The 24939-nt window shown below is 45.4% G+C and overlaps 1 protein-coding gene across 1 annotated transcript in view; it reads right to left on the minus strand.

Moving 5' to 3' along the window:
- Positions 1 to 24939, minus strand: part of PREP (prolyl endopeptidase) — a 158250-nt gene that overhangs the window by 38525 nt on the left and 94786 nt on the right. The window contains exons 9-10 of the mRNA XM_030556022.1: positions 21702 to 21899; positions 17273 to 17376 (exon numbers count right to left, since the gene is read on the minus strand). Of these exons, the coding sequence (XP_030411882.1) occupies positions 17273 to 17376; positions 21702 to 21899 (302 nt within the window). The remainder of the gene's footprint in view (positions 1 to 17272; positions 17377 to 21701; positions 21900 to 24939) is intronic.

Consider the following 24939-nt stretch of genomic DNA (forward strand, 5'->3'; position numbering starts at 1 on the left):
TATTACTCTTCACTGATTCTTTGGGGACCTAACATTACTTAATACTATTTAGTAGATTTGTACAAAACCGTTAATGTAGCACTAAAAAAAGTCAATAAACAGCATCAGCCTTCCAAAGAGGCTGGATGGGTCAAGAGATTGGTAATACAGTGCCTTTCCCTTCTACAGCAGTGGTTTGAATTTGGCTCATGTCAATGATAACTGACAGCTGGAGCCATCTAAAGACCTTTTGCCAGCTGTGCAAAATAAGGCTGGAGATCTCAGTCCTACACAGGGATGTCACAAAATTGTTGTAGCAATTTAACACCACTGTTGGTAGGCTCAGAAGAGAAATGAATTGGCAGGGGGACTGACCAGTTCTCACATTCGTAAAAGTAATCCCTTCCTGAACAAATCTGGTATGCAAGCACAGGGAAGTTTTATATTTTGATTTGATTCATTGACCCAAATAAAATACAGAAAAATACAGACAGAAGAAACAGTAACATATTTTGCCAGTTATCATTTATCTCTTTTGTTGCAAGAAATACTGACAGCAGTCCTGACCTTTCAGTCCTTACTTTAGTAAAACTCTCTGATTTCAATGGCAGTACAGAAGGACTGAAGAATCATCATAAGAACGGCTATACTGGGTCATATCAAAGATCCATCTAGCCCAGTATCCTGTCTTCCGACAGTGGCCAACGCCAGGTGCTTCAGAAGGAATGAACTGAACAGGTAAACATCAAGTGATCAGCTCAGGAAAAACTGAAATGTTATTCTGTGTGTTTGTTTTGATGGAACTGCTTATGTGCCTGATCATGCCCCACAGAAGACAATGGGAGCTCTATCATTAACTTCAGTGGGCAAAGGATTGAGCTCTATATTTGTGAAATGTTACTGTTCATCTAAATTATGTAAAGCACATCCAGATACTATTGTGATTGAATGTTAATGTTTTATATTAGAGATAATTGTTTTTATATTGGTACTCAAATGTTATGCTATGCTGATTGTAGAACAGACTTTATAATAATTGGTTAGATTGAATTTTACTTTTAAACACATTTTGAAGACTCATTTTGCTAAATTAATACACAGGGAAGCAGCATAATCTTGTAGTCAAAACAGTGAACTGGAGGTCAGGAGACCACGGCTCAATTCCTAGTTCAGCCACTGATCGCTGTGATGTGTCACACAATTGATCAATGCCTTTGTTTCTCTATCTGTAAAATTAAGTTAATCATACTTCTCTACCTTTGGGAAGTACTTTGGGATCATCAGACAAAAGAATGAAAGTTGGGAGAAAATACCACTGAGAGAAGATGAAATTATTCCCTGTTTTGTGACCAAGGAAATTAAGTCAATTAGTAATGTGTTAATGGTTAAGTACAGGACAGAAAAAAAAAATCAAACTTAGAGATGAGTGTTTATGAGAAGGAAGGAAAAAGTCTTCAGTAATTGCTTTAGAAAGTTGACAAGAAGGAAACTCTTATTTTTGTAATGAAGATGTTTCTCATTTTAATCTGTCTCTATCCATAACCAACTCTTCCTGAGAGCAAAATTGTATTCACCCATTTATTGTAAAACTATTTTTTTTGCCAGTAGTTATGCAGTTGTTTAAGATATTTGAGGATGTAAAAGCAATCCTTTAAACTCTTATTAGAATTGATTTAAGCGCTAGTTCCTAGTATATGATTCACTATGCTAGGATCAATAGTTATGAATTAGAACAGATCAATATTATTTTAGCTCTCTGTTTCGGGAGGTTCTAAGCGAAACAAAGGCCCTTAAATTGGGATCGAATACACTACCTCAATATTCCTCTTCATTAGCACTGGGAATAAAAAGTAAAGAGTAGTGTTAAGCAAAAAGTTTTAAAAGTGAAGGTAAAAAAGGAGAATGTATTTCTCCTGGTCTTAGCTAGACTACTAAGCAGCTCTGTATCACCACCTCTTTGGACTGAAAAAAATGAATATTTATTATAAGACCTTGTGTCTGAAGATTCTCCCGACCCACTCTATAGTCGCCTCATTTCCCTGCATCTTCAACAGAAAGGAAACACTATAATTACGAGGCTGGGATTGGTGAACCCCATAGGCTATGTGGTAGTCCAGGTGACTGGGAGATTAGTATTTTAATACTAGTTTCAGATGTAGGCATGGTGTGGTGCTGTGCAAACTCTCACTTATAGTTGTGTTATGCACACCTCAGTCCTGACCCACAGCATTACCACTATTCCATTTCCTATTGAGCAAACGCTGCCAATCATTTGTTTTCTGACACACACAGAGGTTAGGATGACAGACTACCATAACCACCTTAATTTGGGACCTCAACCTGCATTTGAACTCTAGAGGTGAAAACTAGTGCAATAACCCACTGTGCCATACACCAAACAAGAACAAGGTGATCTACCTACTAGTCCAGATATTTAGAAAGTGCCCACATCAACTAGGATTTCTACTGTTAATTATTCAAAGCATGTTACATGGAGCTGCTCTAACCCTTGACAATTATTACAAGGACATGCAGCTACCTCTCATCTAATTAGGTGTCTGGGATCCAAAGCCCAACAAAAGTGTGAGACCACTAAGCAAAATCCTCCATTTAGTTTTATGGATGCTTTTCTAGAAGTTTCTTTCTAGTTTTACAATTCTTCATATTGAGGGAACCCCTCTTAAAAGGAGATCAGAGTGGCTACATTTTCACTTTTTAAAACACTTCTCTAGAGCTTAAAAAAATACAGGATTCTAAAATTGGAACAATGCATTTTGAGTTGCACTTCTCCATTGAGCTGTAATTAGAGAAAGCGATGGCAGATTAAAGTGGCATTTGCCATATTCCCATGTTAGCAGAGTAAGAAGTTACTACTCATACTGAATTCAGAAGGCATGTAGCCAATAGTGCCAGAGTTGTCAAAATGAATTTGTTAATGTCCTCCAGAACAGGACTGTTTGTTATCTTGGTGCCAACAACACAGTCACTGCCAAACTACAAGAAGAGATCAGAGCTGAACCCTTCTGTGCTCTTCTTGGAATTCTAATGGAAACTGAAGCAACTAAAATAGCAACATTCCTTATGCATGCAACTGGATGAGGGCATGATGCTGCCATACTGTGGCAGGCATTAAATACCTATCAATTTTTACACAAAACAAGGTTGGCTAAATGTTTTATCTTTCTGAACTGGAAGCCAGGAGGAACTAAAAATAGTAAAACTGAAGGAGACAAGAACAACTGACTTGTTTTGCCCTTTCTAATATTAAAATGTATGCCTTTACAATGAGATCGTGAGGAATCAAACACTCCAAGCATCCACAGAACCAATATGGTATAATAATATGGTATAATTCTTCAAAATTCATCATTCTTTACCCAGGCCTTTAAAAGCTCCAGCTTTAAAAGAGCTTTCATGTTAAGGAGAAGGGGGTGGGGGAAGAGGATGGAAAATAGTACAGAGTAATTTATTTACTGAAGAAAGAAAGAGGAGAATGTTCTTTAATTTTGCTTCCTAACATGACACTCATCTGAAGAATGTGCCTTTGTCTGTTATACTGAGGGTGTTACATCTTAGCTGAGATGACAGAGCCATTGAAAGTTCTCTCTAAACACCAGGGAACCATTCATCTGTGCTAAGGAAAAGACAAGAAATAACAATAAGTCCTTCTTCACATCCACTTTAAAAAATTATAACTGAAGATCATATTTTGCTAGGCAGATCTAAAAAGATAAGAACATCCACAGGACACCAACCAAGGTGGCCAGGGGCATAGGCAGGAATACAAATATGACTGCTTTTGGAGGGGCACTTTCTGTGCCCCTGCCACGGCCCCAGGGCCAGAAGAGCTCACTCGGTCTCCCCAACCGTGTCCCTGGAGCTGGAGGAGTTCTGTGCCCACACTCATTACTGGGGCCCCCTTCTGCATACCCCTGAATAAGGGTGTTTTTACAAATTTTAATGAGTAAATTTAATGTTAATAAATTAATGTACTAATAGTAATGGCAAGATCCAGGAATAGTGTTGGCAGGTGTTGTGCACAAGTTACTCCGACAACTCTGCCAATCAATCTCGATTCTGATTCATCTTCTTAGTTTTAAACTTCCCTGACGCACCGACACTGATTATGCCAACCTGTATGGTGTAGATAAATCTCTGTGAAGAACTGGAATGACAGTAAACTCATTCTCATTTGTTAACTACCCATAATTTGAACCCAGGTCTCCTCAGGTAGCACTATGAATTATTTCATTGTTCAGCTACTCAGTTCCTCAGTTCCTGATACAATGTAAAAAATGGCAGCTGCTTTTAAATGAAACGAGGTTATATCATGAATTTCAGAGCTCTTTTACAAGACAGTAGCTAAACAAAGTACAACCCTTGCTAAGCACATATACTCTTTTGCAATCCTGAATTATTTAAAACACATTGGAAGATATTAAAAGAATGGCAAAGGGATCCAAACAACTTGTTTCGTGCTTACAATTTCAACACCTGCAATCTTGCATGCCAGCATAAAAGTAGGTTAATTCAGAGACAGGACAGCAGCCTGTTTATCAATGATTAAGTGTCACCATGAGGTGTAACAAGCAGCACATAAGAACTCAGTTGGCAAGTTCATAAAGATAAAATTCATGACCTTTAGTTCAAGGAGCATTTGAGTTACGATAAATTTTACTTATAAGTTGCTCAGTTAAACAAAATTGTGCCCTCTGGAGCCATGACACTCATGCGCAGGTATAAGGAGCACTGCCAGCCACGCACCCTCTAAGGTCCTTCTTGCTGGACAACTCCGACAGAGAGGCAGGAAAGTGGGTCGTGGAAAGGATTTGAGCAACACATCTTGAAGAACAATAGCTATGGAAGGTTAGTAACCACTTCTTCGAGTGCTTGCTCATGTCCACGTTTGGTGATTCACGAGCAGTACCTCAGGAGGCGGGCTCAGAGTTCATGAACATGCTGACTGCAACACTGCTCTTCCGAATCTGGCGTCGTCTTGAGCCTGTTGGGTGATGGCATAGTGGGATGCAAAGGTATGCACCGATAGCCAAACTGCAGCCCTGCAGATGTCTTGGATGGGCACTTGCACGAGGAACATTGATGAACAGGCCTGAGCTCTCATTGAGTGAGTGGTTAGGATGGCTAGCGGCGGGACATTTGCCTGCTCATAGCAAGCTCAAATACAGGCGGTTATCCAGGACAAGGTACTTTGGGCTGACACTGGGAGCCCTTTAATCCTTTTTGCTATTGTTACAAAGAGTTGTGTGGATTTGCAAAAGGGTTTAGTTCTCTCAATATAGAAGGTGAGAGCACATCTAACATCTAATGAGTGAAGCCACTGCTCTTCAGAGTTCCTGTGAAGCTTCGGAAAGAAGACTGAGAGGAAAATAGCCCGGTGGCTATGGAATTGAGACACCACTTTGACAGGAAGGCTGGGTGGCGGTACAGCTGGACCTTGTACCGTGGTTCTGATGTAAGAACCCTGATTCAGAGACCTTTCTGGCTGAGGCGATGGCCACCAGAAAAGTGATCTTCCAAGAGAGAGACAGTAGCAGGCATGGTGCTAGCGATTTGAATGAAGGACCCATGAGATTGACAAAACCAGGTTTAAATACCATGCAGGGATTGGCTCACAGACCTGAGGGTAGAGTTTCTCCATATCCTTGAGAAATCAGACTGTCATCTCATAGGAGAATACTGACCCATCATTCACTGGGTGGAGGGTTGAGATTGCTGCTAAGTGCACTTTGACAGATGCAAAGGCCAGACCTTGCTGCTTCAGATGGAGCAAGTAGTCTAAGATAGCTTACAGGGAAGAACAAACCAGAGAGAGACCTTGTTGAGATGCCCATATCGAGAAGCATTTCCATTTAGCCAGGCAGGTAGTCCTAGTGCAGTTTCCTACTATCTAGAAAGACCCGATGAACTTGCTCTGACCAGGCCTGCTCCTCCAGGTTCAGCCATCTAACATCAATGCTGTTAGGTGAAGGGAGGCGAGGTCTGGGTGGAGCAGCCAGCTGTGGTCTTGTGAAATCAGGTCTGAATGGAGTGGGAATGGAAGAGGGAATGCTACTGAAAGACCCAGTAGCATGCTAAATCAGCACTGGTGTGGCCACACCGGGGCTATGAGAATAACTCTCGCTTTGTCCCGCTTGATTTTCAGGAGGACCTTGTGAATAAGAGGACCAGGAGAAAAGTGTAGAGCAGAGGTCCTGACCAGGGGAGCAGAAAGGTGTCAGACAGGGAGCCCACAAAGCGAGCAAAACTGATGGCACTTCCTGTTCTGCTTGGTTGTGAACAGGTCTACCTGGGGAGACCTCCACCTTTGAGGAATGAACCTGGCAATTTCCAGGTGAAGGGACCACCTCCGGGTGAAGGGAAAAGGATCTGCTGAGGTGATCTGCCAGTTCATTCTGGGCTCCTGGGAGATTTGTTGCCTCCAGGTGGACGGAGTGTTTCATGCAGAATTTCCACAGACAGATGTCCTCCTGACACAGGTTAGAGGATTGAGCACTTCCCTGCTCGTTGATACAGAACATGGCCGTGGTATTGTCTGTGAGAACTTGCACCACCTTGCCTGAGATCTGAGGGAGGAACACTTGGCAAGCTAAACATACAACCCTGAATTCCCTGACCAATAGGCCCTGAGTCCTGAGACAGTCGAGGTGGGCTCCCCAATCTACATCTGATGCATCTGAGACTAGGAAGACTGATGGCTGAGAGGCAACAAAGGGTACCTCCATCATTACTGATCCCAGGTCCTTCCACCAGTCCAGAGAGGTGAGGACCAGGGTAGGAATAGTGAGCAGAGTCCAAGCAGTGTCTGTTTAGGGAGTAAAATGACAATTGCCACAGATTCAAGGGCCTGAGACGCAGCCTTGCATACCGAGCCACGTAAGTACATGTGGCCATGTGCTTCAGCAGCTTCAGGCAAACTCAGGCAGTCACAATTGGGTGTACCATAACCATGGATATCAGGTCTGACATAGTCTGAAACTGGGCCTCCGGAAGGAAGGCTCTAGCCTCGGTCAAGCTGAGCACTACCCCAATAAATTCTATTCTCTGAACTGGAACAACAGCCAACTTTTCCTCATTTATCAACAGGCCCAATGCCTGGACGGTGTCTAGATCATGCTGATGCTGTTGCACACATAAGTCTCTAATTGACCTTGGATCAGCAAGTCGTTGAGGTACAGGTAGACCTGGACGCCTTGCTGTCTGAGGAAGGGCTCCTACTACCGCCATACACTTCGTGAAAACCCAAGAGGCTGCAGAGAGGCTGAAGGGAAGAGTTATGAAAAGACGGTTACTCACCTTTGTAACTGTTGTTCTTCGAGATGTGTTGCTCACATCCATTCCAGTTAGGTGTGCGCGCCGTGCGTGCACATTCATCGGAAACTTTTTTACCCTAGCAACTCCAGTGGGCCGGCAGGTCGCCCCCTGGAGTGGCGCCGCCATGGCGCCCAATATATATCCCTGCCGGCCCGCCCGCTCCTCAGTTCCTTCTTGCCGGCTACTCCGACAGTGGGGAAGGAGGGCGGGTGTGGAATGGATGTGAGCAACACATCTCGAAGAACAACAGTTACAAAGGTGAGTAACCGTCTTTTCTTCTTCGAGTGATTGCTCACATCCATTCCAGTTAGGTGACTCCCAAGCCATACCTAGGCGGTGGGGTCGGAGTGAGAAGTCGCGGCACGGAGCACTGCAGTTCCGAAGGCCGCATCCTCCCTTGACTGCTGGACCAGGGCGTAGTGGGAAGCAAAGGTGTGGACCGATGACCAGGTCGCTGCCCGACAGATTTCCTGGATGGGCACACGGGCGAGGAAAGCCAGCGACGACGCCTGCGCCCTGGTAGAATGCGCAGTCACACGGCCCGTAGGGACATGGGCCAAGTCATAACAGGTCCTGATACAGGACGTAACCCAAGAGGATACCCTCTGGGAGGAGATAGGAAGCCCTTTCATACGGTCCGCTACCGCCACGAAAAGCTGGGGGGATTTTCGGAAGGGTTTGGTCCTCTCTATGTAGAACGCGAGAGCCCTACGGACATCCAGCGAGTGGAGCTGCTGCTCCCTGCCTGAGGAGTGAGGTTTTGGGAAAAAAACCGGGAGGAAAATCTCTTGGTTGACGTGGAAGGCTGAGACCACCTTGGGCAGAAATGCAGGGTGTGGTCTCAGCTGCACCTTGTCTTTGTGGAAGACCGTATATGGGGGGTCTACCACAAGAGCTCGGAGTTCCGACACCCATCTAGCTGAGGTGATAGCTACTAGAAAGGCAGTCTTCCAAGAGAGGTAGAGCAGGGAGCAAGTAGCTAACGGCTCAAAGGGGGGCCCCATGAGCCGGGACAACACCAGGTTAAGATCCCAGGTCGGAGCAGGGGGACGGACGTTAGGGAATAAACGTTCCAGCCCTTTAAGGAATCTCGACACCGTCGGGTGAGAAAAAACGGAGCGACCGTCCGCACCCGGGTGAAAGGTGGAGATAGCTGCTAGGTGGACTCGCAACGACGATAAGGCCAGACCTTGCCCTTTGAGGGACCAAACATAGTCTAAGATTTCGGTCACCGAAACTTCCATAGGGCGGAGATTTCTCTCTACGCACCAACAGGAGAAGCGTTTCCATTTTGCTGAATATGTGGCTCTTGTGGACGGTTTCCTGCTGCTCAAGAGCACCTCCCTCACAGGCGTGGAGCAGCGCAGCTCGGAACCAGTCAGCCACGCAGGAGCCACGCCGCCAGGTGCAGCGACTGCAGGTCTGGGTGACAGAGGGTCCCGTGGTCCTGGGTAATCAGGTCCGGATGAAGGGGCAGGGGAACTGGGTCGGCTATGGCCAAGTCCAGCAGCATGGTGTACCAGTGCTGCCTGGGCCATGCCGGGGCCACCATGATCACGAGAGCCCTGTCCCTGCGCACCTTCAGGAGGACCTTGTGGACCAGAGGGAACGGGGGAAACGCATAGTACAGGTGGGTCGACCACTGGATGAGGAAGGCATCCGCTATCGACCCCGGCTCCCTGCCCTGAAAGGAGCAGAACGCTTGGCACTTCCTGTTCCCCTTGGACACGAAGAGGTCCACCCGGGGATAACCCCACCTCCGGAAAATGGAGAGAGCGACGTCCGGGCGAAGGGACCACTCGTGTGACAGGAAGGATCTGCTCAATCGATCCGCCAGCGTGTTCCGTACTCCAGGGAGGAAAGAAGCCCTGAGGTGAATGGAGTGGGCTACGCAAAAGTCCCAGAGTCGTATCGCCTCGAGGCACAGGGAGGAGGACCTGGTGCCGCCCTGCTTGTTGATATAGTACATGGTCGTCGTGTTGTCCGTGAACACGGCGACACAACGACCCTGAAGCTGATGACAGAACGCTTGACAAGCAAGGCGGACCGCTCTCAACTCCCGCATGTTGATGTGTAGCCCCACCTCCTCCTGAGACCACAGGCCCTGTGTCCGCAGGGTCCCTAGGTGGGCCCCCCAGCCTAGATCTGAGGCATCCGTCGTCAGGGATACCGAGGGCTGAGAGGGGTGGAAGGGAAGACCCGCACATAATACGGACTGGTCTAGCCACCAGCCGAGAGAATCTAAGACCTTCTGGGGGATTGTGACTAACATGTCTAACGGTTGCCTTGCCGGCCTGTAATGACTGATAAGCCACAGCTGGAGAGGCCTCATGCGGAGCCGAGCGTAATCGGTCACAAAGGTGCAAGCCGCCACGTGGCCTAACAGGGTTAGACATGTCCTCACTGACGTCAATGGGGCTGACCGCAAACGTTGAACGATCGCCGCCATGGTCTGGAACCGTTGCAGAGGCAGCAAGGCCCTGCCCACAGTGGCGTCCAGGACGGCCCCGATAAATTCCACCTTCTGAGTGGGCCTCAGGGTGGACTTGTCTGTGTTTATCAAGAGGCCCAGACTTGCAAACATGCCGGTGATCACGCGGACATGGCTGTTGACTTGCTGTTCCGACGTGCCCCGAATCAACCAATCGTCCAGATAAGGGAACACGTGGACACGGTTGCGTCGAAGATGCGCCACGACAACTGCCATGCATTTTGTAAACACCCTCGGGGCCGTGGACAGGCCAAATGGGAGGACTGCAAATTGATAATGAAGAGCCCCCACCACGAAGCGGAGGAAGCGTCTGTGGCGCGGCCAAATGGCAATGTGGAAATACGCGTCCTGCATGTCGAGGGCGGCGTACCAGTCTCCCGGATCCAGGGATGGAATAATGGTCCCCAGGGATACCATGCGGAACTTCAACTTCAGCAGGTATTTGTTGAGCTCTCGCAGGTCGAGGATAGGCCTGAGGCCCCCCTTGGCCTTGGGGATCAAAAAGTAGCGGGAATAAAACCCCTTGCCTTTCTCGCTTTCCAGAACCGCCTCTATAGCTCCTTTGCTGAGGAGCGACTGCACCTCCTGCCGAAGGAATTGCTCGTGAGAGGGGTCCCTGAAGAGGGACGAGGAAGGAGGGCGGGAAGGAGGAAATGAAACAAACTGCAGGCGGTATCCCGTCTGCACCGTGCTTAAGACCCAGCGGTCCGATGTTATTTGGGACCACGCCGGGAGGAAAAACGAAAGGCGGTTGGAAAACGGGGGGGAAGGATCCATAGGGGAAACTGTTACTGCGCCCTCGGGCGCACCTTCAAAATGAAGGCTTAGGTCCAGGCGGGGGTTTTGAGGAGCCTTGGTTCTGCCCCCCTTGGTTCCCCGAATGCCTGCGCCTTCCGTTCCTGCCGCGGCGCCTGTTAAGGTCCTGCCGCTGGCGGAACTGGGAAAACGGCCTGCGCTGTTGTTGTTGCTGCAACCTGAAGGGTCTACGCTGCGTCACGGGGGTGTGCATCCCGAGGGACCGCATAATGACCCGGTTGTCTTTCAGACTCTTGAGTCTGGGGTCTGTCTTGTCAGAGAACAAGCCCTGGCCTTCGAAAGGAAGGTCCTGTATAGTATGCTGGAGCTCCGGCGGAAGGCCGGAAACCTGCAGCCAGGAGATGCGACGCATCGTAACTCCTGACGCGAGGGTACGGGCAGCCGAGTCCGCAGCGTCCAAGGAGGCTTGCAAGGACGTGCGTGCGACCTTCTTGCCTTCGTCCAAGATGGCCGCAAACTCTTGGCGAGCATCTTGTGGCAGCAGCTCCTTAAATTTGTCCACTGCCACCCAGGAATTAAAGGCATATCTGCTCAGCAGGGCTTGCTGGTTGGAGACCCTCAGCTGCAGCGCCCCAGCCGAATACACCTTACGGCCAAGGAGGTCCATCCGCCTGGCTTCTCTGGATTTGGGGGCTGGAGCCTCCTGGCCATGACGCTCCCTATCGTTCACTGATTGCACCACCAGTGAACACGGAGTCGGGTGTACATGGAGATATTCGTATCCCCTAGAAGGGGCCATGTACTTCCTCTCGACGCCTTTCGCTGTCGGAGGGATGGAGGCCGGAGACTGCCAGATGGTGTTGGCGTTGGCCTGGATGGTCCGTATGAAGGGCAGGGCGACCCTGGTGGGAGCATCAGAAGAGAGGATGGTTACAATTGGATCCTCTATCTCCGAGACCTCCTCTGCCTGCAGACTCAGATTTTGAGCCAATCGCCTGAGGAGGTCTTGGTGCGCCCTGAGATCCAGCGGGGGGGGACTGTTGGAGGAGGTACCCGCCACCGCCTCATCCGGGGAGGAGGATGAGGAGACCCCAGGCACGAGAGTGTCTAACTGAGGGTCTTCCTCAGCCCTCGCCTCTGCCTCAGGAGCCACAGCGGAGTCTTGCTGCTTGGACCCTTCCTCCCCTTCCGGGGAGGGAGGGGGGCGAGACAACGAGGCTTCAGGAGCCCTACGCTCCGCAGTCGCCGGCCTAGCAGGGAGCTGCTGGGGGCCCTGGGCCTGATGGTATGCCCAGGGTGTCCAGAATCCCCACTGTTGTGGGCCTTGGTCCTGCGACGGTGGATCACCGAACAGCGCCGCCTGCCGGTCGGTGCCCAGCGCATACCCGCTGTCCGTTTGGGAGGATATGGACGGCTGTCTAGAGGGCCATGGTGGGGCCGACCCTGGATGGTAAGGGTCTGCGCGGGTCGGCACGGAGGATCGTCTCGGTGCCGGGGACCGGTGCCGGGAGTCATATCGGTGCCGGGATCGGGATCGGGACCGGGTTCTGTCACGGTACCGGGATCCTGATCGGTACCGGGCGCCGCTTCGGTGCCGGGAGGTCGACCGGGACCTACCACCAGCTCGGTGCCGGGAGGTCGACCGAGACCGGGACCTGCCACCAGCTCGGTGCCGGGAGGTCGACCGGTGCGGCGAGTAGCGTCGGGACCTGCTCCTGGAATCGCGGTGCCGGTCTCTGCGACTGGAACCTGACCACGATCGTCTCGATGTCGACCGGTGCCGCGAGTGCGACCGGTACCGCTGAGGGGAGCGGTGCCGGGACTGCGAGCGGCGGCGGGACCTGAAGCGCCCAAGACGTCGGGACCTGGATCGTGAACGAGAGTTTCTGGGCGGTGCCGACATCATGGGCTTGCCTCTGGACACAACCCGCACCGGAGGTACCGGGGGTGGCAGCCGAGTGGGCTCAGTCAGGGCTATGAGGTCCCGAGCCGAGGCGAAGGTCTCCGGTGTGGATGGGACCATTATCTCAACCCCAGATCTCATGGGGGAGCTCGGCGGTACCGGACTCGACGGACCCGCCGGGCCCGGAGTCGACGGTGCCGGCGGCGCCGCGGCCGATGTCGAGGCCGGGCGCTCTAGCCGGGTCTGCCTGGCCGGAGTATTGGACTTCGACGGCCTTGGTTCTGACTCCGGTGCCGGAGAGGGTCGGTGCCGGGGAGTCTTCTCTGTGCCGGTGCGATCCGGTGCCGGCGCCGAGATCACGGCCTGCGAAGCCGTCGGGTCAAGTGCCGCCTCCATGAGGAGAGTCCGGAGCCTTTGATCCCTCTCCTTCTTTGTCCTTGGCTTAAAAGCCTTACAGATGCGGCACTTGTCGGATCTGTGCGATTCCCCGAGGCACTTCAGGCACGCTTCGTGGGGATCGCTGGTAGGCATGGGCTTCTTGCAGGCCGCACACTGTTTGAAGCCCGGCGAAACAGGCATGAGCCTGGCGCCGGGTGCCGGGAAGGGCTAAGCCCCCGGCGAAGAACTACTTAACAACTATTTAACTTAACTATCTACTTAACCAACTAATTAACAACTATAATGGACTAGAGATGAACGATAGATAAACGATAGATAACTAGGAGAGCTAGGGACGTGGAGGACAGCTATGCCGCGCTCCACAGTTCCAACGACCGACACGGCGGTAAGAAGGAACTGAGGAGCGGGCGGGCCGGCAGGGATATATATTGGGCGCCATGGCGGCGCCACTCCAGGGGGCGACCTGCCGGCCCACTGGAGTTGCTAGGGTAAAAAAGTTTCCGACGAACGTGCACGCGCGGCGCGCACACCTAACTGGAATGGATGTGAGCAATCACTCGAAGAAGAACTGGTAATTGCATTGATTCACAATAATTCTGGGAAATCTTCTGTAGTCACAGAAGACAGAAATGTGAAAGTATGCGTCCTTTAAGTCAAGGGTGGCGTACCAGTCCCCTGAAGCCAAGGAGGGAATGATGGAGGCTAGGGAGACCACGCAGAACCTCAGTTCCTTGAGATATCTGTTGAGGCAATGTAGATCCAGAATAGGGCAGAGGTCTCCCTTGGCCTTCAGGATTAGGAAATATCGAGAGTAGAACCCCTTCCCTCTCAAGTCTTGAGGAACCTCCACCACAGTCCCGATGCATAGGAGAGATTGCTCCTCCAGGGCAAGGAGTTGCTCGTGAGAAGGGTCCCTAAAGAGGGACAGGGGTGGGGTATGTGAGGGATGGATGGATAAAAACTGAAGGATACAGACAATTGTCATTGTACTTAGCACCCAATGGCCCCATATTATGCAGGACCATGCCTGGCTGAAATGGGACAGATGGTCCAAAAAATAAAGAGGAGGCAGTGGATCTAAAGTGAGAACTAGTATAGCACCTTTGGGTGTACCTTTAAAAGGCCTGCTTTGGCCCGCCAGAGTATCTATCAGACTCTGGCTAGGAGGTTGAGGTGAATGGGAGCAGCTGATGCCATTTATAACTTCTGCCTTCCCTTTTGTAGGACTCCTGTCGCGGAGAGGGCGCTGAGAAATGAGGTGACTGTTGGGGCCCAAAGTGCTTCCTGGAAGCAGACAGAGCATAGAGGCCCAATGGCCTGAGGGTGGCTCTAGAGTTCTTCAGGCTGTGAAGTCTCCTGTCTTTCTGTTCCAAAAATAGTGAGGAGCCTTCAAAGGGGAGGTCCTGGATGGACTGTTGGACCTCGTGAGGAAGTCCTGAGGACTGGAGCCAAGAACATCACCTCATGGTGACAGCAGAGGCCACTGTCCTTGCTGCTGCGTCGGCTGCATTGAGAGTTACCTGGAGAGAGGTCCTGGCCACATTCTTACCCTCCTCCAAGAGGGCAGAAAATTCCTGCCTCGACTCTTGAAGCAGAGAGTCTTTGAAATTTGAGAGTCTCACAGATTGTAATTGCATCTCCCCAGCAAAGCTTGCTGGTTGGAGATACATAGTTGAAGGCTACCCGGTGAATAAACCTGGTAAGAGAAACAACGAGGAGTCCGATGGCACCTTAAAGACTAACAGATTTATTTGGGCATAAGCTTTTGTGGGTAAAAAACCCACTTCTTCAGATGCATAAATTACAGAAACAGACATAAATATACTGGCACATGGAGAGAAGGGAGTTACCTTACAAGTGGAGAACCAGTGTTGACAAGGCCAATTCAGTTAGGGTGGATGTGATCCACTCCCAATAATTGATGAGGAGAAGGAATATCAAGAGAGGGAAAATTGCTTTTGTAGTGAGCCAGCCACTCCCAGTCCCTATTCAAGTCCAAATTAATGGTGTAAAGTTTGCAAATGAATTGTACTTCTGCAGTTTCTCTTTGAAGTCTGTTTTTGGAGATTTTTTGTTGAAGGATGGTTACCTTTACATCTGTTATGGAATGTCCAGGGAGACTGAAGTTTTCTCCTATTGGCTTTTGTAGGTTATCATTCCTGACATCTGATTTGTGTCCATTTATTCTTTTACATATAGACTGTCCAGTTTGGCCAATGTACATGGCAGAGGGGAATTGCTGGCACATGATGGCATATATCACATTAGTAGATATGCAGGTGAATGAGCCCCTGATGGAGTGGCTGATGTGGTTGGGTCCAATGATGTTATTGCTAGAGTAGATATGGGGACAGAGTAGGCAACAGGGTTTGTTACAGGGATTAGTTCCTGGGGAAGCGTTTCTGCGGTGTGGTGTGGAGTTGCTGGTGAGTATTTGCTTCAGGTTGTGGGGCTGTCTGTAAGTGAGGATTGGCCTGCCACCCAAGGTCTATGAGAATGAGGGATCATTTTCCAGGATAGGTTGTAGATTGTTGATGATGTGCTGGAGAGGTTTTAGCTGGGGCTGTACGTGATGGCCAGTGGTGTTCTGTTATTTTCCTTGTTGGGCCTGTCCAGTAGTAGGTGACTTCTGGATACCCGTCTCACTCTGTGAATCTGTTTCCTCATTTTCCTAGGTCCCTCAGCAAAGGCTCTTAAGCAAAGTAAGCAGTCACAGGACAAGAGGGAAGGTCTTCTCATGGATCAGTAACTTGTTAAAAGATGGGAAACAAAGGGTGGGAACAAATGGCCAGTTTTCACAGTGGAAAGGGGTAAATAGTGGATTCCACTAAGGATCTGTACTGAGACATGTAGTATTCAACATATTAATAAATGATCTGGAAAAGGAGATGAACAGTGACGCTGAAAAGTTTGCAGATGATACTAAATTATTTAAAATTGTTAAGTTCAAAGCTGACTGACAAGAGTTATAAAGGAATCTCACAAAACTTGGTGAATGAGCAATAAAATGGCAGATGAAATTTAATTTTCATAAGTGAAAAGTAACGCACATTAGAAAAAATAATCCCGACTATATATAGAAAACAATGGGATCTAAATTAGCTGTTACCACTCCAGAAAGAGAACTTGGAGACATTGCAGATAGTTCTCTAAAAACATCTGCTCAATTTGTGGCAGCAGTCAAAAAAGCTAACAAAATGTTACAAATGATTAAGAAAAAGAGGTAATAAGACAGAAAAGATAATACTTGTGTATAAATCCATGGTACGCTCACATCTTTAATACTGCATGCAGTTCTGGTCACCCCATCTCAGGAAAGATATATTAGTATGGAAAAAGGACAGAGAAGAGCAACAAAACTGATTAGGGGTATGGAACAGCTTCCACATGAGGAAAGATTAAAAAGAGTTGGACTGGTCAGGTTAAAAAAGAGATAACTAATGTAGGGTGGTGGCGGGAGAGACGATAGAGATCTACAGAATTATGAATGGTATGGGAATGCAAGTAAGGAAATGTTTTTTATCCCTTCACGTAACACAAGAACTAGAATCACCTGATGAAATTAATAGGCAGCAGGTTAAAAAACAAACATAAGGAAGCACTTCTTCACACAACACACAGTCAACCTATGGAACTTATTGGCAGGCGATGTTGTGAAGGCCAAAAGAATAACCAGGTTCAAAAAAAGAACGAGGTAAGTTAATGGAAGATGGATTCATCAATAGCTTTTAGCCAAGATGGTCAGGGATGCAACCCCATACTCTGGGTGTCCCTAAACCTCTGACTGCCAGAAGCTGGGACTGGACAACAGGGGATGGATCACTCGATAATTGCTCTGTTCTGTTCAGTCACTCTGAAGCATCTGGCACTGGCCACAGACAGAGACAGGTTATTGATCTTGATGGACCATTGGTCTAACTTGGAATGGCCATTCTTATTTTGGAGCTTTAGGAATTAGCTTGTCAGAATCCAAATGCTGTACACATCTATTTATGATTTGTAATGTATTAATGCCCAGGATCCCATTGTGCTAGGTGCTGTACAAATAAAAACAAAAAAGTTCCTGATCAAAAGAGTTTACATGGATGACTGTACTAAGTAAAGTGGAAGAACTGCACAGAATATGGAAAGCAATTACATCACTGAGACTGATGCAAAACACTACTATACCTTTAAAATTAACAAAATGAGAAGATGCATGCTTGTGTTTGCCTCTTAGTTACATGGCATGGCACATGCTAAACTTATCCAAAAAAGGCCCATTAGTCCTGCCTCAAAACGCTACAACCTCTGATATTGAAAACTACACAGGAGATGCTTGAAAGTGATCTTACTCTCATTTAAATGCAGCTTTTGTTAGCCTGCTTCGCAAGTGATTAAAAAGGTAGAAAAATTCATGTTTTTGTTATTACCTGAACTGTCTGATAAACCGAAGGATCAAATCCTTTCACAGTCACCTCCCGGAAAACTCTTGGCTCCAGTTCTTCTTTCGTCAGATCACAGTAATAAATAATACCTGAAACAGAGGTCAAATTTGACAATTAAGTGCACAGACATCATTAAAAAGACATTGGATTAAAAAATATGAAAGACTGTAACGATGGCAAAGTTAACCCAGTAGGGTAAAGAAGCAGCCTTGATACATTCTTACACTTAATAACTGACACGCACTTCTTCACTGAAGAATGCAGAGCCTTTCTATATGCAAAGAACAATTACCGCTGCCTATACTAAGCATTTGGGGTTAGAATTCCCACAACCAACTAAATAAAAGGAAAAAAAATTAAGCTGCTTTGCATTTAGTAAGAATGATAAACCCAACAGAATTCAGATAATGGAAAGATTTAGGAGTCTAGTTGGAACCATGGTGGGTTAATACAGATTATACCTATGTAGTTGAACTGAATTTAGTCTAACACTTAGGGCCTGATCCTGAAAACACTTAAACATGAATAATTTTACTCATTTGAGCATGCTCAATGAAAATCAGTGGGATTACTCATATGAGTAAAATTATTCACGTGCTCAAGCACATGACCATGATGAAGCAGCTAGACTTAAACTCATTTTTAAGGGTGTGATTGAGGCAGAGCCGCACTGCCTGAGGGAATGGAGATACTCTTTTCAGGGAAGCAGGCGGTCTTCTGGAACATTCATTGCCCAGTGACAGCATCCCTGCTGAAACGCCCCTTTATGGGGAGCACCTCTCTATCCACTGCACATTTATGGAGTAGGCAGAGCCATGCACCCATTTCCTCTTTACCTAGCCCTTCCTATAGGGAACATGGAGGAAAAGTCACTGTGCACCAGTGTAAGGGCCAGGCAGGATCTGGCTTTTAGACTGTAATTTCCTTTTCTAGGATCCAATCCTGCAAACACTTAACCATGTGTTTAAACTCTCTGCCCCCATTCTGTTCTCTACAATTCCTGAGAAAGATATGTTCTTCCCCAATGGTTTCCCAGGTGGTCAGTTGGTAGGAAAGGATAAGGACAGTCTTGTGATCAAGGAACTGGACTGCAATGCAAGCGATCAGGGTTCAATTCCCAAACTTCCTGTGTGGTCTTGGACAATCACTTTGTCTCTCTGTGCCTTTGTTCCTCAGATGTAAAATTGGGATTATAGTGCTGCTTCTCTCTCACTCTTTGTCTCATCTAGTCATACTGTATGCTCATCAGGACAGAGTCTTAACATACGTCTGTACAGTTCCTATCACAATGGGGCCTCAGATTTGGTTGGGAATCCTAGTGTGATACAAATAAACATAATTTCAACAGCCAGCAGTCAATATCCTTAACATAGGCTTGCAGGACAGAGGATCATTCTGTCAAAATCTGGAAAAAAATTCACGGTCGGTGACAGACCTAGGATAGGGCTTTTTCTGATCAAGTGGAGCACTGCCCTTTCAAATTTAGATAAATTAAGATTAAAAAGGAAAACACAGTGTGAGGGTGATGGAGTGAGAGAACAAGATTTAGATTCTGTTTACTGGATTGTATGGAAGTACCAAAACTTACCACTTTTTTTTCCCTAATGATTTCTCCTCTCTAACAGGTACAATACCATCACCGCTGAGAGAAACACTCAGTGTCAGAGTATAAAGAGCAGAGGCTGAGAGTGCAACTGCAGTAGAGAGCCAGTAAATGGAACAAAAGTAAGGTCAGCCCAAATTGCCCATTTATCTGTATACTGACTTGACAACATTGCCAAAAATAAGATGCACATAGCCAGCTTGCAGATTCCCTTGTGCTCTCAGCACGGTACATTAATACAAAGTGAGTTTGCATCTAACAAACTTTCAGTAACAGATCTCCTTACCTATCAGCAAAGAGGAAAAATACAAGACTTAGTTATATCAGCTGATTAAAGGACAGAAACCTATGATTTAAGTAGCAGTAAGAAAATCTAACTATTTTTTAACACAAGTTGCTCCTCCTACCCTAAACATCATACTGTATTAACATGTAGTAGAAGTAGTAAAAAAAGCAGGGACTTTTTAAACAGCAGGGAGCTCAGAAAAGGAAAAGCAGCAAGAAATCTACCCTCTCCCTTAAATTATATAATTTTCTTACGAAACCCCAAACTAGCCATATTTCTCTCCTAGTCTCTCTGGCTATTACTATGAACAATTTTGTACCTATTCTGAACCCTTTCATTATACATTGGGACAAAAAGGCTGTTTATTTCACAAGGTAACTCCGGCATCTTGCAGAAATAACTGGGCAGATGATTTTGCTTGAAAGAAGCTTACAGGCCTTTTGGGACTTCTGCTTTTATTAGCACTCAGGATGAGCCATCCCATTCTGCACTCATCATTCTTCCCCATCTTATCCAGCAATTATTCAGTTTACTTAGCTAAACCTTTATGCACAGCCTTGTTCTGCAGTCTGTTGAGGTAACTCAAGATTTTACTTGCATGATCTTTCTGGTTGAAGCTGGTGGGGTTTTTCCTTTCTGGCTCCACACTCAATTATCAACATTCACAACACCGCCACTCATGTTAAGAGCATATATTCAGATCAGTTCCAATCTGGATATATAGTCTTCCCTGCCTCTCTTTTTATGCTTGAAACTGAGGGAAAAAAAACAAACTTATTTTAAGAAAATATTTTATGTTTTGTAGATTAATTTTCGTACTCTAGTGTAAAATGAAGGGAGAGTTTGGATGACAAAATAAAAAGGGTATTTTTCAGGGTATGAGGCATGGGGGAAGCCCACTTAGAAAGTAATCCTATTCAAACAAGCCATGCTCCATCCCAGATATTTTGGGGTTTTTTTTAAATGAAAAGATCAGCGCATGACTTCCTCTCAGGCTAATGAACACCACTCCCTCTCAAACAACTGCTTGCACATTTTCTTCTATTGTAGCACATGCATTGTCTGGGTGATAGTTATACTTCATGGTTAAAATCTGGAATATATAGCAAGGACCACGTACAGAAAAAATAGTTTCAGTTTGGAAGCTAAGACCTCCATGATCAGTTTTTAGACAGTAAGTTTGCTTTAGAATGCATCAGTAATTTTCTAGAGACCTTGGTTCTCCCCCTTCCACCTATTTTACTAATCCAGGGATTAACTTCTGCTTGACTTTTGAGTAATCGAGAAAACTCACTAACAAAAGAATGTGTGTGGCTGCATGGTGTGTTTATACCATTCTGTGGACACTGTCAGATTAATTAGTTTCCATAGGGCCTGGTTTACTGAGCACCTATAGCTCCCTTTTCAGTCAATCAGAGTTATGTGTGCTCAATACCTCTGAAAGCCAGGACTCTAGACAGTGACTGGAGGGTCTCTGTAGCACAGTGGAGTGTAGGGCCTGTCACACACAAACTGTTTTTGGAATAAGTTCTGGATGTCCAACTGTAAACTGCTACTAGTGAGAGAGAATCAGAATGTCACTGGGTGCTCCAATGTATTACTTCAACAAGAACTGCAGAGTAGAAACTGGGATAAATGAAAAATGATGAATTTTAACAGTTTCTCCAGATCCAGCTACCTGATATTTTGTTATTCAGAAGAAAGAAGTTTGGGTCAGTAGCACGTCATGGACCACACAAAGCAGATAAATATTGCTTGCTCTTCTATATATGATGGGAAAGCATACCCTTGTTCTAGCATCAAACTGTTCATTTTCTGGGTTGCACTAATGACCTAATTTTCAGAGATGATGAGCACTTTGATGGAAGCTGTGAGTGCTTGATACCTTTTGGGGAAAAAAAACATCAGTCCATAAGCTTTCACTAGAATTTAACTATCGAGCAGGCCCTTTCAGATTTGCTCTTGAAAGAAATACACCTTAACATTTCCCTACATTTAGCACAGATGATCTACGATACCTGTTATAAAATTATTGATGGCTGAATGGGGCAGTCACTATGGAGAAGGTTAGACTTCATAGTTTAGTACCCCACTTCGAGAATAAGCCAAAAGGTATTATCTAGCCCACTTTTCCATGATCGTGCCGTTCTGCTCAAAGCACATTCGTACAGCCTCTAATTGGTGCTATGAAAGCAACACTAATTTCCTTCTTTAGGAGGACAGAATGAGCAAGAAGCTGCAATCTTCCACAGAACTCTTTGTAATATTCAGTCATTTCTGAACCCAGATCTCTAACATATTAACTCACTGTAGATCCAAGAGATCTAAAAGTCTTCTCCATTAATACATTTTAAATGCACAGTCCAAACAACTACACACTGTTTAGGGGAGAGCACCTTTTTCTAGGTCTCTAAAGATCAAACCAAAATTCAGTCTCATTATGTGTACAGTACCTCCTAAATTAAAGATCCATTGGGCAGGTCCCCTGTAAAAGGGGTAACACCCGAGGAAATAAACAACCTTACCTGGAGATAAAAAGGACATAAACTGATAAAATATTTGTGTGTCCTTTTTTCGGCCACTATATCCCACAATGCTGCCGACTTCCAAAGGAAAAGTCTTGAGATGTGTGCCAGTGGCTAGATCATGAAGTTGTAAAACATTCTTCACATCATGCAGGTAACACAATACCAGGAAGTTGGACCTAACACAAGCAACCCATTCTGTAAAAGGGGTACAAGAAAAAAAAAGTAAAGCGAAACAAAATCCCGAAACTACTGTGGGAACAAAATAATTAAATATAACTAACCTTAAAAATTGCTTTAAAAACACACACAACAACTCTTATGGCATATATCTGATTAAAATTCTGTAAGCTTCAAAGTTTCCTTGCAGCTGTGAAAATGAACAGTTCTTCAAAATATCAGCAAATTTACATATAAATATGAAAGAAAAGATGCCAGGAAAGAGCTGTAATATTCATAAGACTTACATTCTCAGAACATATATTCTAACAAATACTTTTTCAAACCCCTTGCAATTAATGTACACAAACTAAAAGATGTTTCTGTATCAGTGTTTATTGGTTCACGTTGCTACTGTATGTCCAGTGTTTCAAAGCTATATTGACAAAATGTACAATGTTTTCTTCATAAAAGGGTAATCCTTCCGTCAAAAATATATCAGGGAAATTATTTATGGAAGAATACGAGACTGAAAAATAAACCAGAGCTTTTGTGCAAACAAAATTTATGAGAATGAAAAGGCGAACAGCCATGTACAGTACATTGCCATTTTTGTATCTTTTAAAGGATTCAGTAGACTATTCTTATGAATAAGAACTACTCCATTGTGATTAAGGATGGCCTAATGGAATCCATGTAGTCCCAAGCTAGTGTTCTGAGAACACTAATGTTATAAAGTTAAGACAAAGATTATGTACTTCTTTTTCAGATGATTAATACTTAATATTGATAAGTACTAAACCTTAAAGTATGAAGAGAAGCTATTTTGAAGTATACAGATTAAAGGACAAGAGCTAATTTTTAGTTAACGCTGTTATTTTGGTATTAGTTAAAATATACCAAGCAATGCTGTTGGAAAAAGAAAAACCTAAGCATTTAGATTTAAATAAACAAATATTCACAAATCTTCACACTTCATATAATCTTAAAATGTATAAGTATAAAATATTACATTGTAGATTGAAAAAAACTATCTCATAGAACTGGAAGGGACCCTGAAAGGTCATTGAGTCCAGCCCCCTGCCCTCACTTGCAAGACCAAGTACTGATTTTGCCCTAGTTCCCTGAGTAGCCCCCTTAAGGACTGAATTCACAATCCTGGGTTTAGCAGGCCAATGCTCAAACCACTGAGCAATCCCGCCCCCCCTCAAACTTTAACTCTACCTCTTCCAATGAGTCTAATCATGAATCAGAAATCCTCTTATAACCAACCAGCATACATCACCTATATTTCCAACCTTTAGTTACAAAGCTTCACAAATCCTCACTGAACTGCAATATGTAACTAACAGACCACACTGCAGTTCATTCACCTCTTATGGGGACATACACGGACTGCTTATATGCGCTGGCTTTCAGATTGTAAATTCTCAGAGGCAAGGACTGTCATTTATCATGGTTGTACAGTGCATATCACGAGTACCAATCTGGTTGAGATCTCTAGATACCATCAGAATATCAAAGTTAATTTCTGAGCAAGCATGTGTGTGTCAGTTTTTTATATCTAATATAAGGCCAGTACATATCTTAGGATTTCCCAGATAGGGAAGATAGCTGGGCAGGAATCAAATTTTCATCCCATGGAAAATTTTGCATTTCTGATTTTGTTCCAATTTAGAATGAAAATTCTTTCAGAAATGCAAAATTTTGCATGGGATTGAAATTTTGAAACATTCAATTTCAGAAGAATCTAAATGGAATTTTCTAAAATTTCGGGGCTGGTAACCGTGTAGAATATTTTGACTTAATTGAATCAGCATTTTCTGACAGAAAACTGGTCTGTTGGAAAATCTTCGACCAGCTCTGTCTGTAAGGTACCTGATTCTACCCTACCATGCCCTATCTTGGGAAGCTTATGAGCTCTTTATGGTGCCAATTTTCCCACATCACATATTATCATGTGGCATTCACCTGGATACTTGGATGCTGTGCCTTGGCTTACAGATTATATGTTGCTTGGTGCACACCATTCTTAGTATGTCCTAAAATGCCTGAGGTTTCCCTCATGCCATAGGCTTTAGATCCCTATTAACCACATAATTTATTAACTTACACATAACGGAAAAATTCAGCTTATAGAAAACAGCTTCACGTTAAGTAATTCTGTCATTTAGGAAAAGGGTTACTTAGCTGGCAACTAACTAAAACATTTTCACTTACTCACAGTTGTTCCTTTACCAAGTCAACTTCCTCAACCAAATTTTGACAAAATGGATACAGAGGTAAAGGATAAGAAAGGAGATGAGGGGAAAATATAAAATAAGTTCTCCTTTCTCTTGTCAGGTGATAAGTGGATAACAATTCTTGTGTTCTTTGGGCCAAAACTGTGGCTTCTTTCCCTGGCAGAAGACAACGTGGTTCATTTGGGTCAGGTTGGAGGGCTGGATCACAGCCAAGGTCCAACTGTTGAACAAAGTTTTCTCTTGGCTCATGGTTGCAAGAAACTGCAAAGATGCCATTAAATGAGCAGACAAAGACTAGAGCTAGGATTGCCTAAGGGTATTGTTACACCCAAGTAACATCATGACCAATAGTTTTTGCTCCTACAGTAGAACCTCAGAGTTAAGAACACCAGAGTTACGAACTGACCAGTCAACCACACGCATCATTTGGAACTTGAAGTACACAATCAGACAGCAACAGAGATGAAAAAAACAAACGCAAATACAATACAATACTGTGTTAAATGTAAAAAAAAAAAAAAAAAAGGAAAGCAGCATTTTTCTTCTGCATATTATAGTTTCAAAGCTGTATTAAGTCACTGTTCAGCTGTAAACTTTTGAAAGAACAGCCATAACTTTTTGTTTTAGAGTTATGAACATTTCATAGTTATGGACAAGCTCCATTCCCAAGGTGTTTGTAACTCTGAGATTCTACTGTATAACTAAAAACAGAAAACGATGAAAATCAATACAGAAACAAAGCAAGCAAAACAAAACCGACTAAAATATGACAAAGACCCATCTTACAGGTTATCCTGGGTTTTAAAACTCTCTATGAGAATTCAGGGTTTCCCCAA

Source organism: Gopherus evgoodei, chromosome 3, assembly GCF_007399415.2.
Source record: "Gopherus evgoodei ecotype Sinaloan lineage chromosome 3, rGopEvg1_v1.p, whole genome shotgun sequence".
Taxonomy (NCBI): domain Eukaryota; kingdom Metazoa; phylum Chordata; order Testudines; family Testudinidae; genus Gopherus; species Gopherus evgoodei.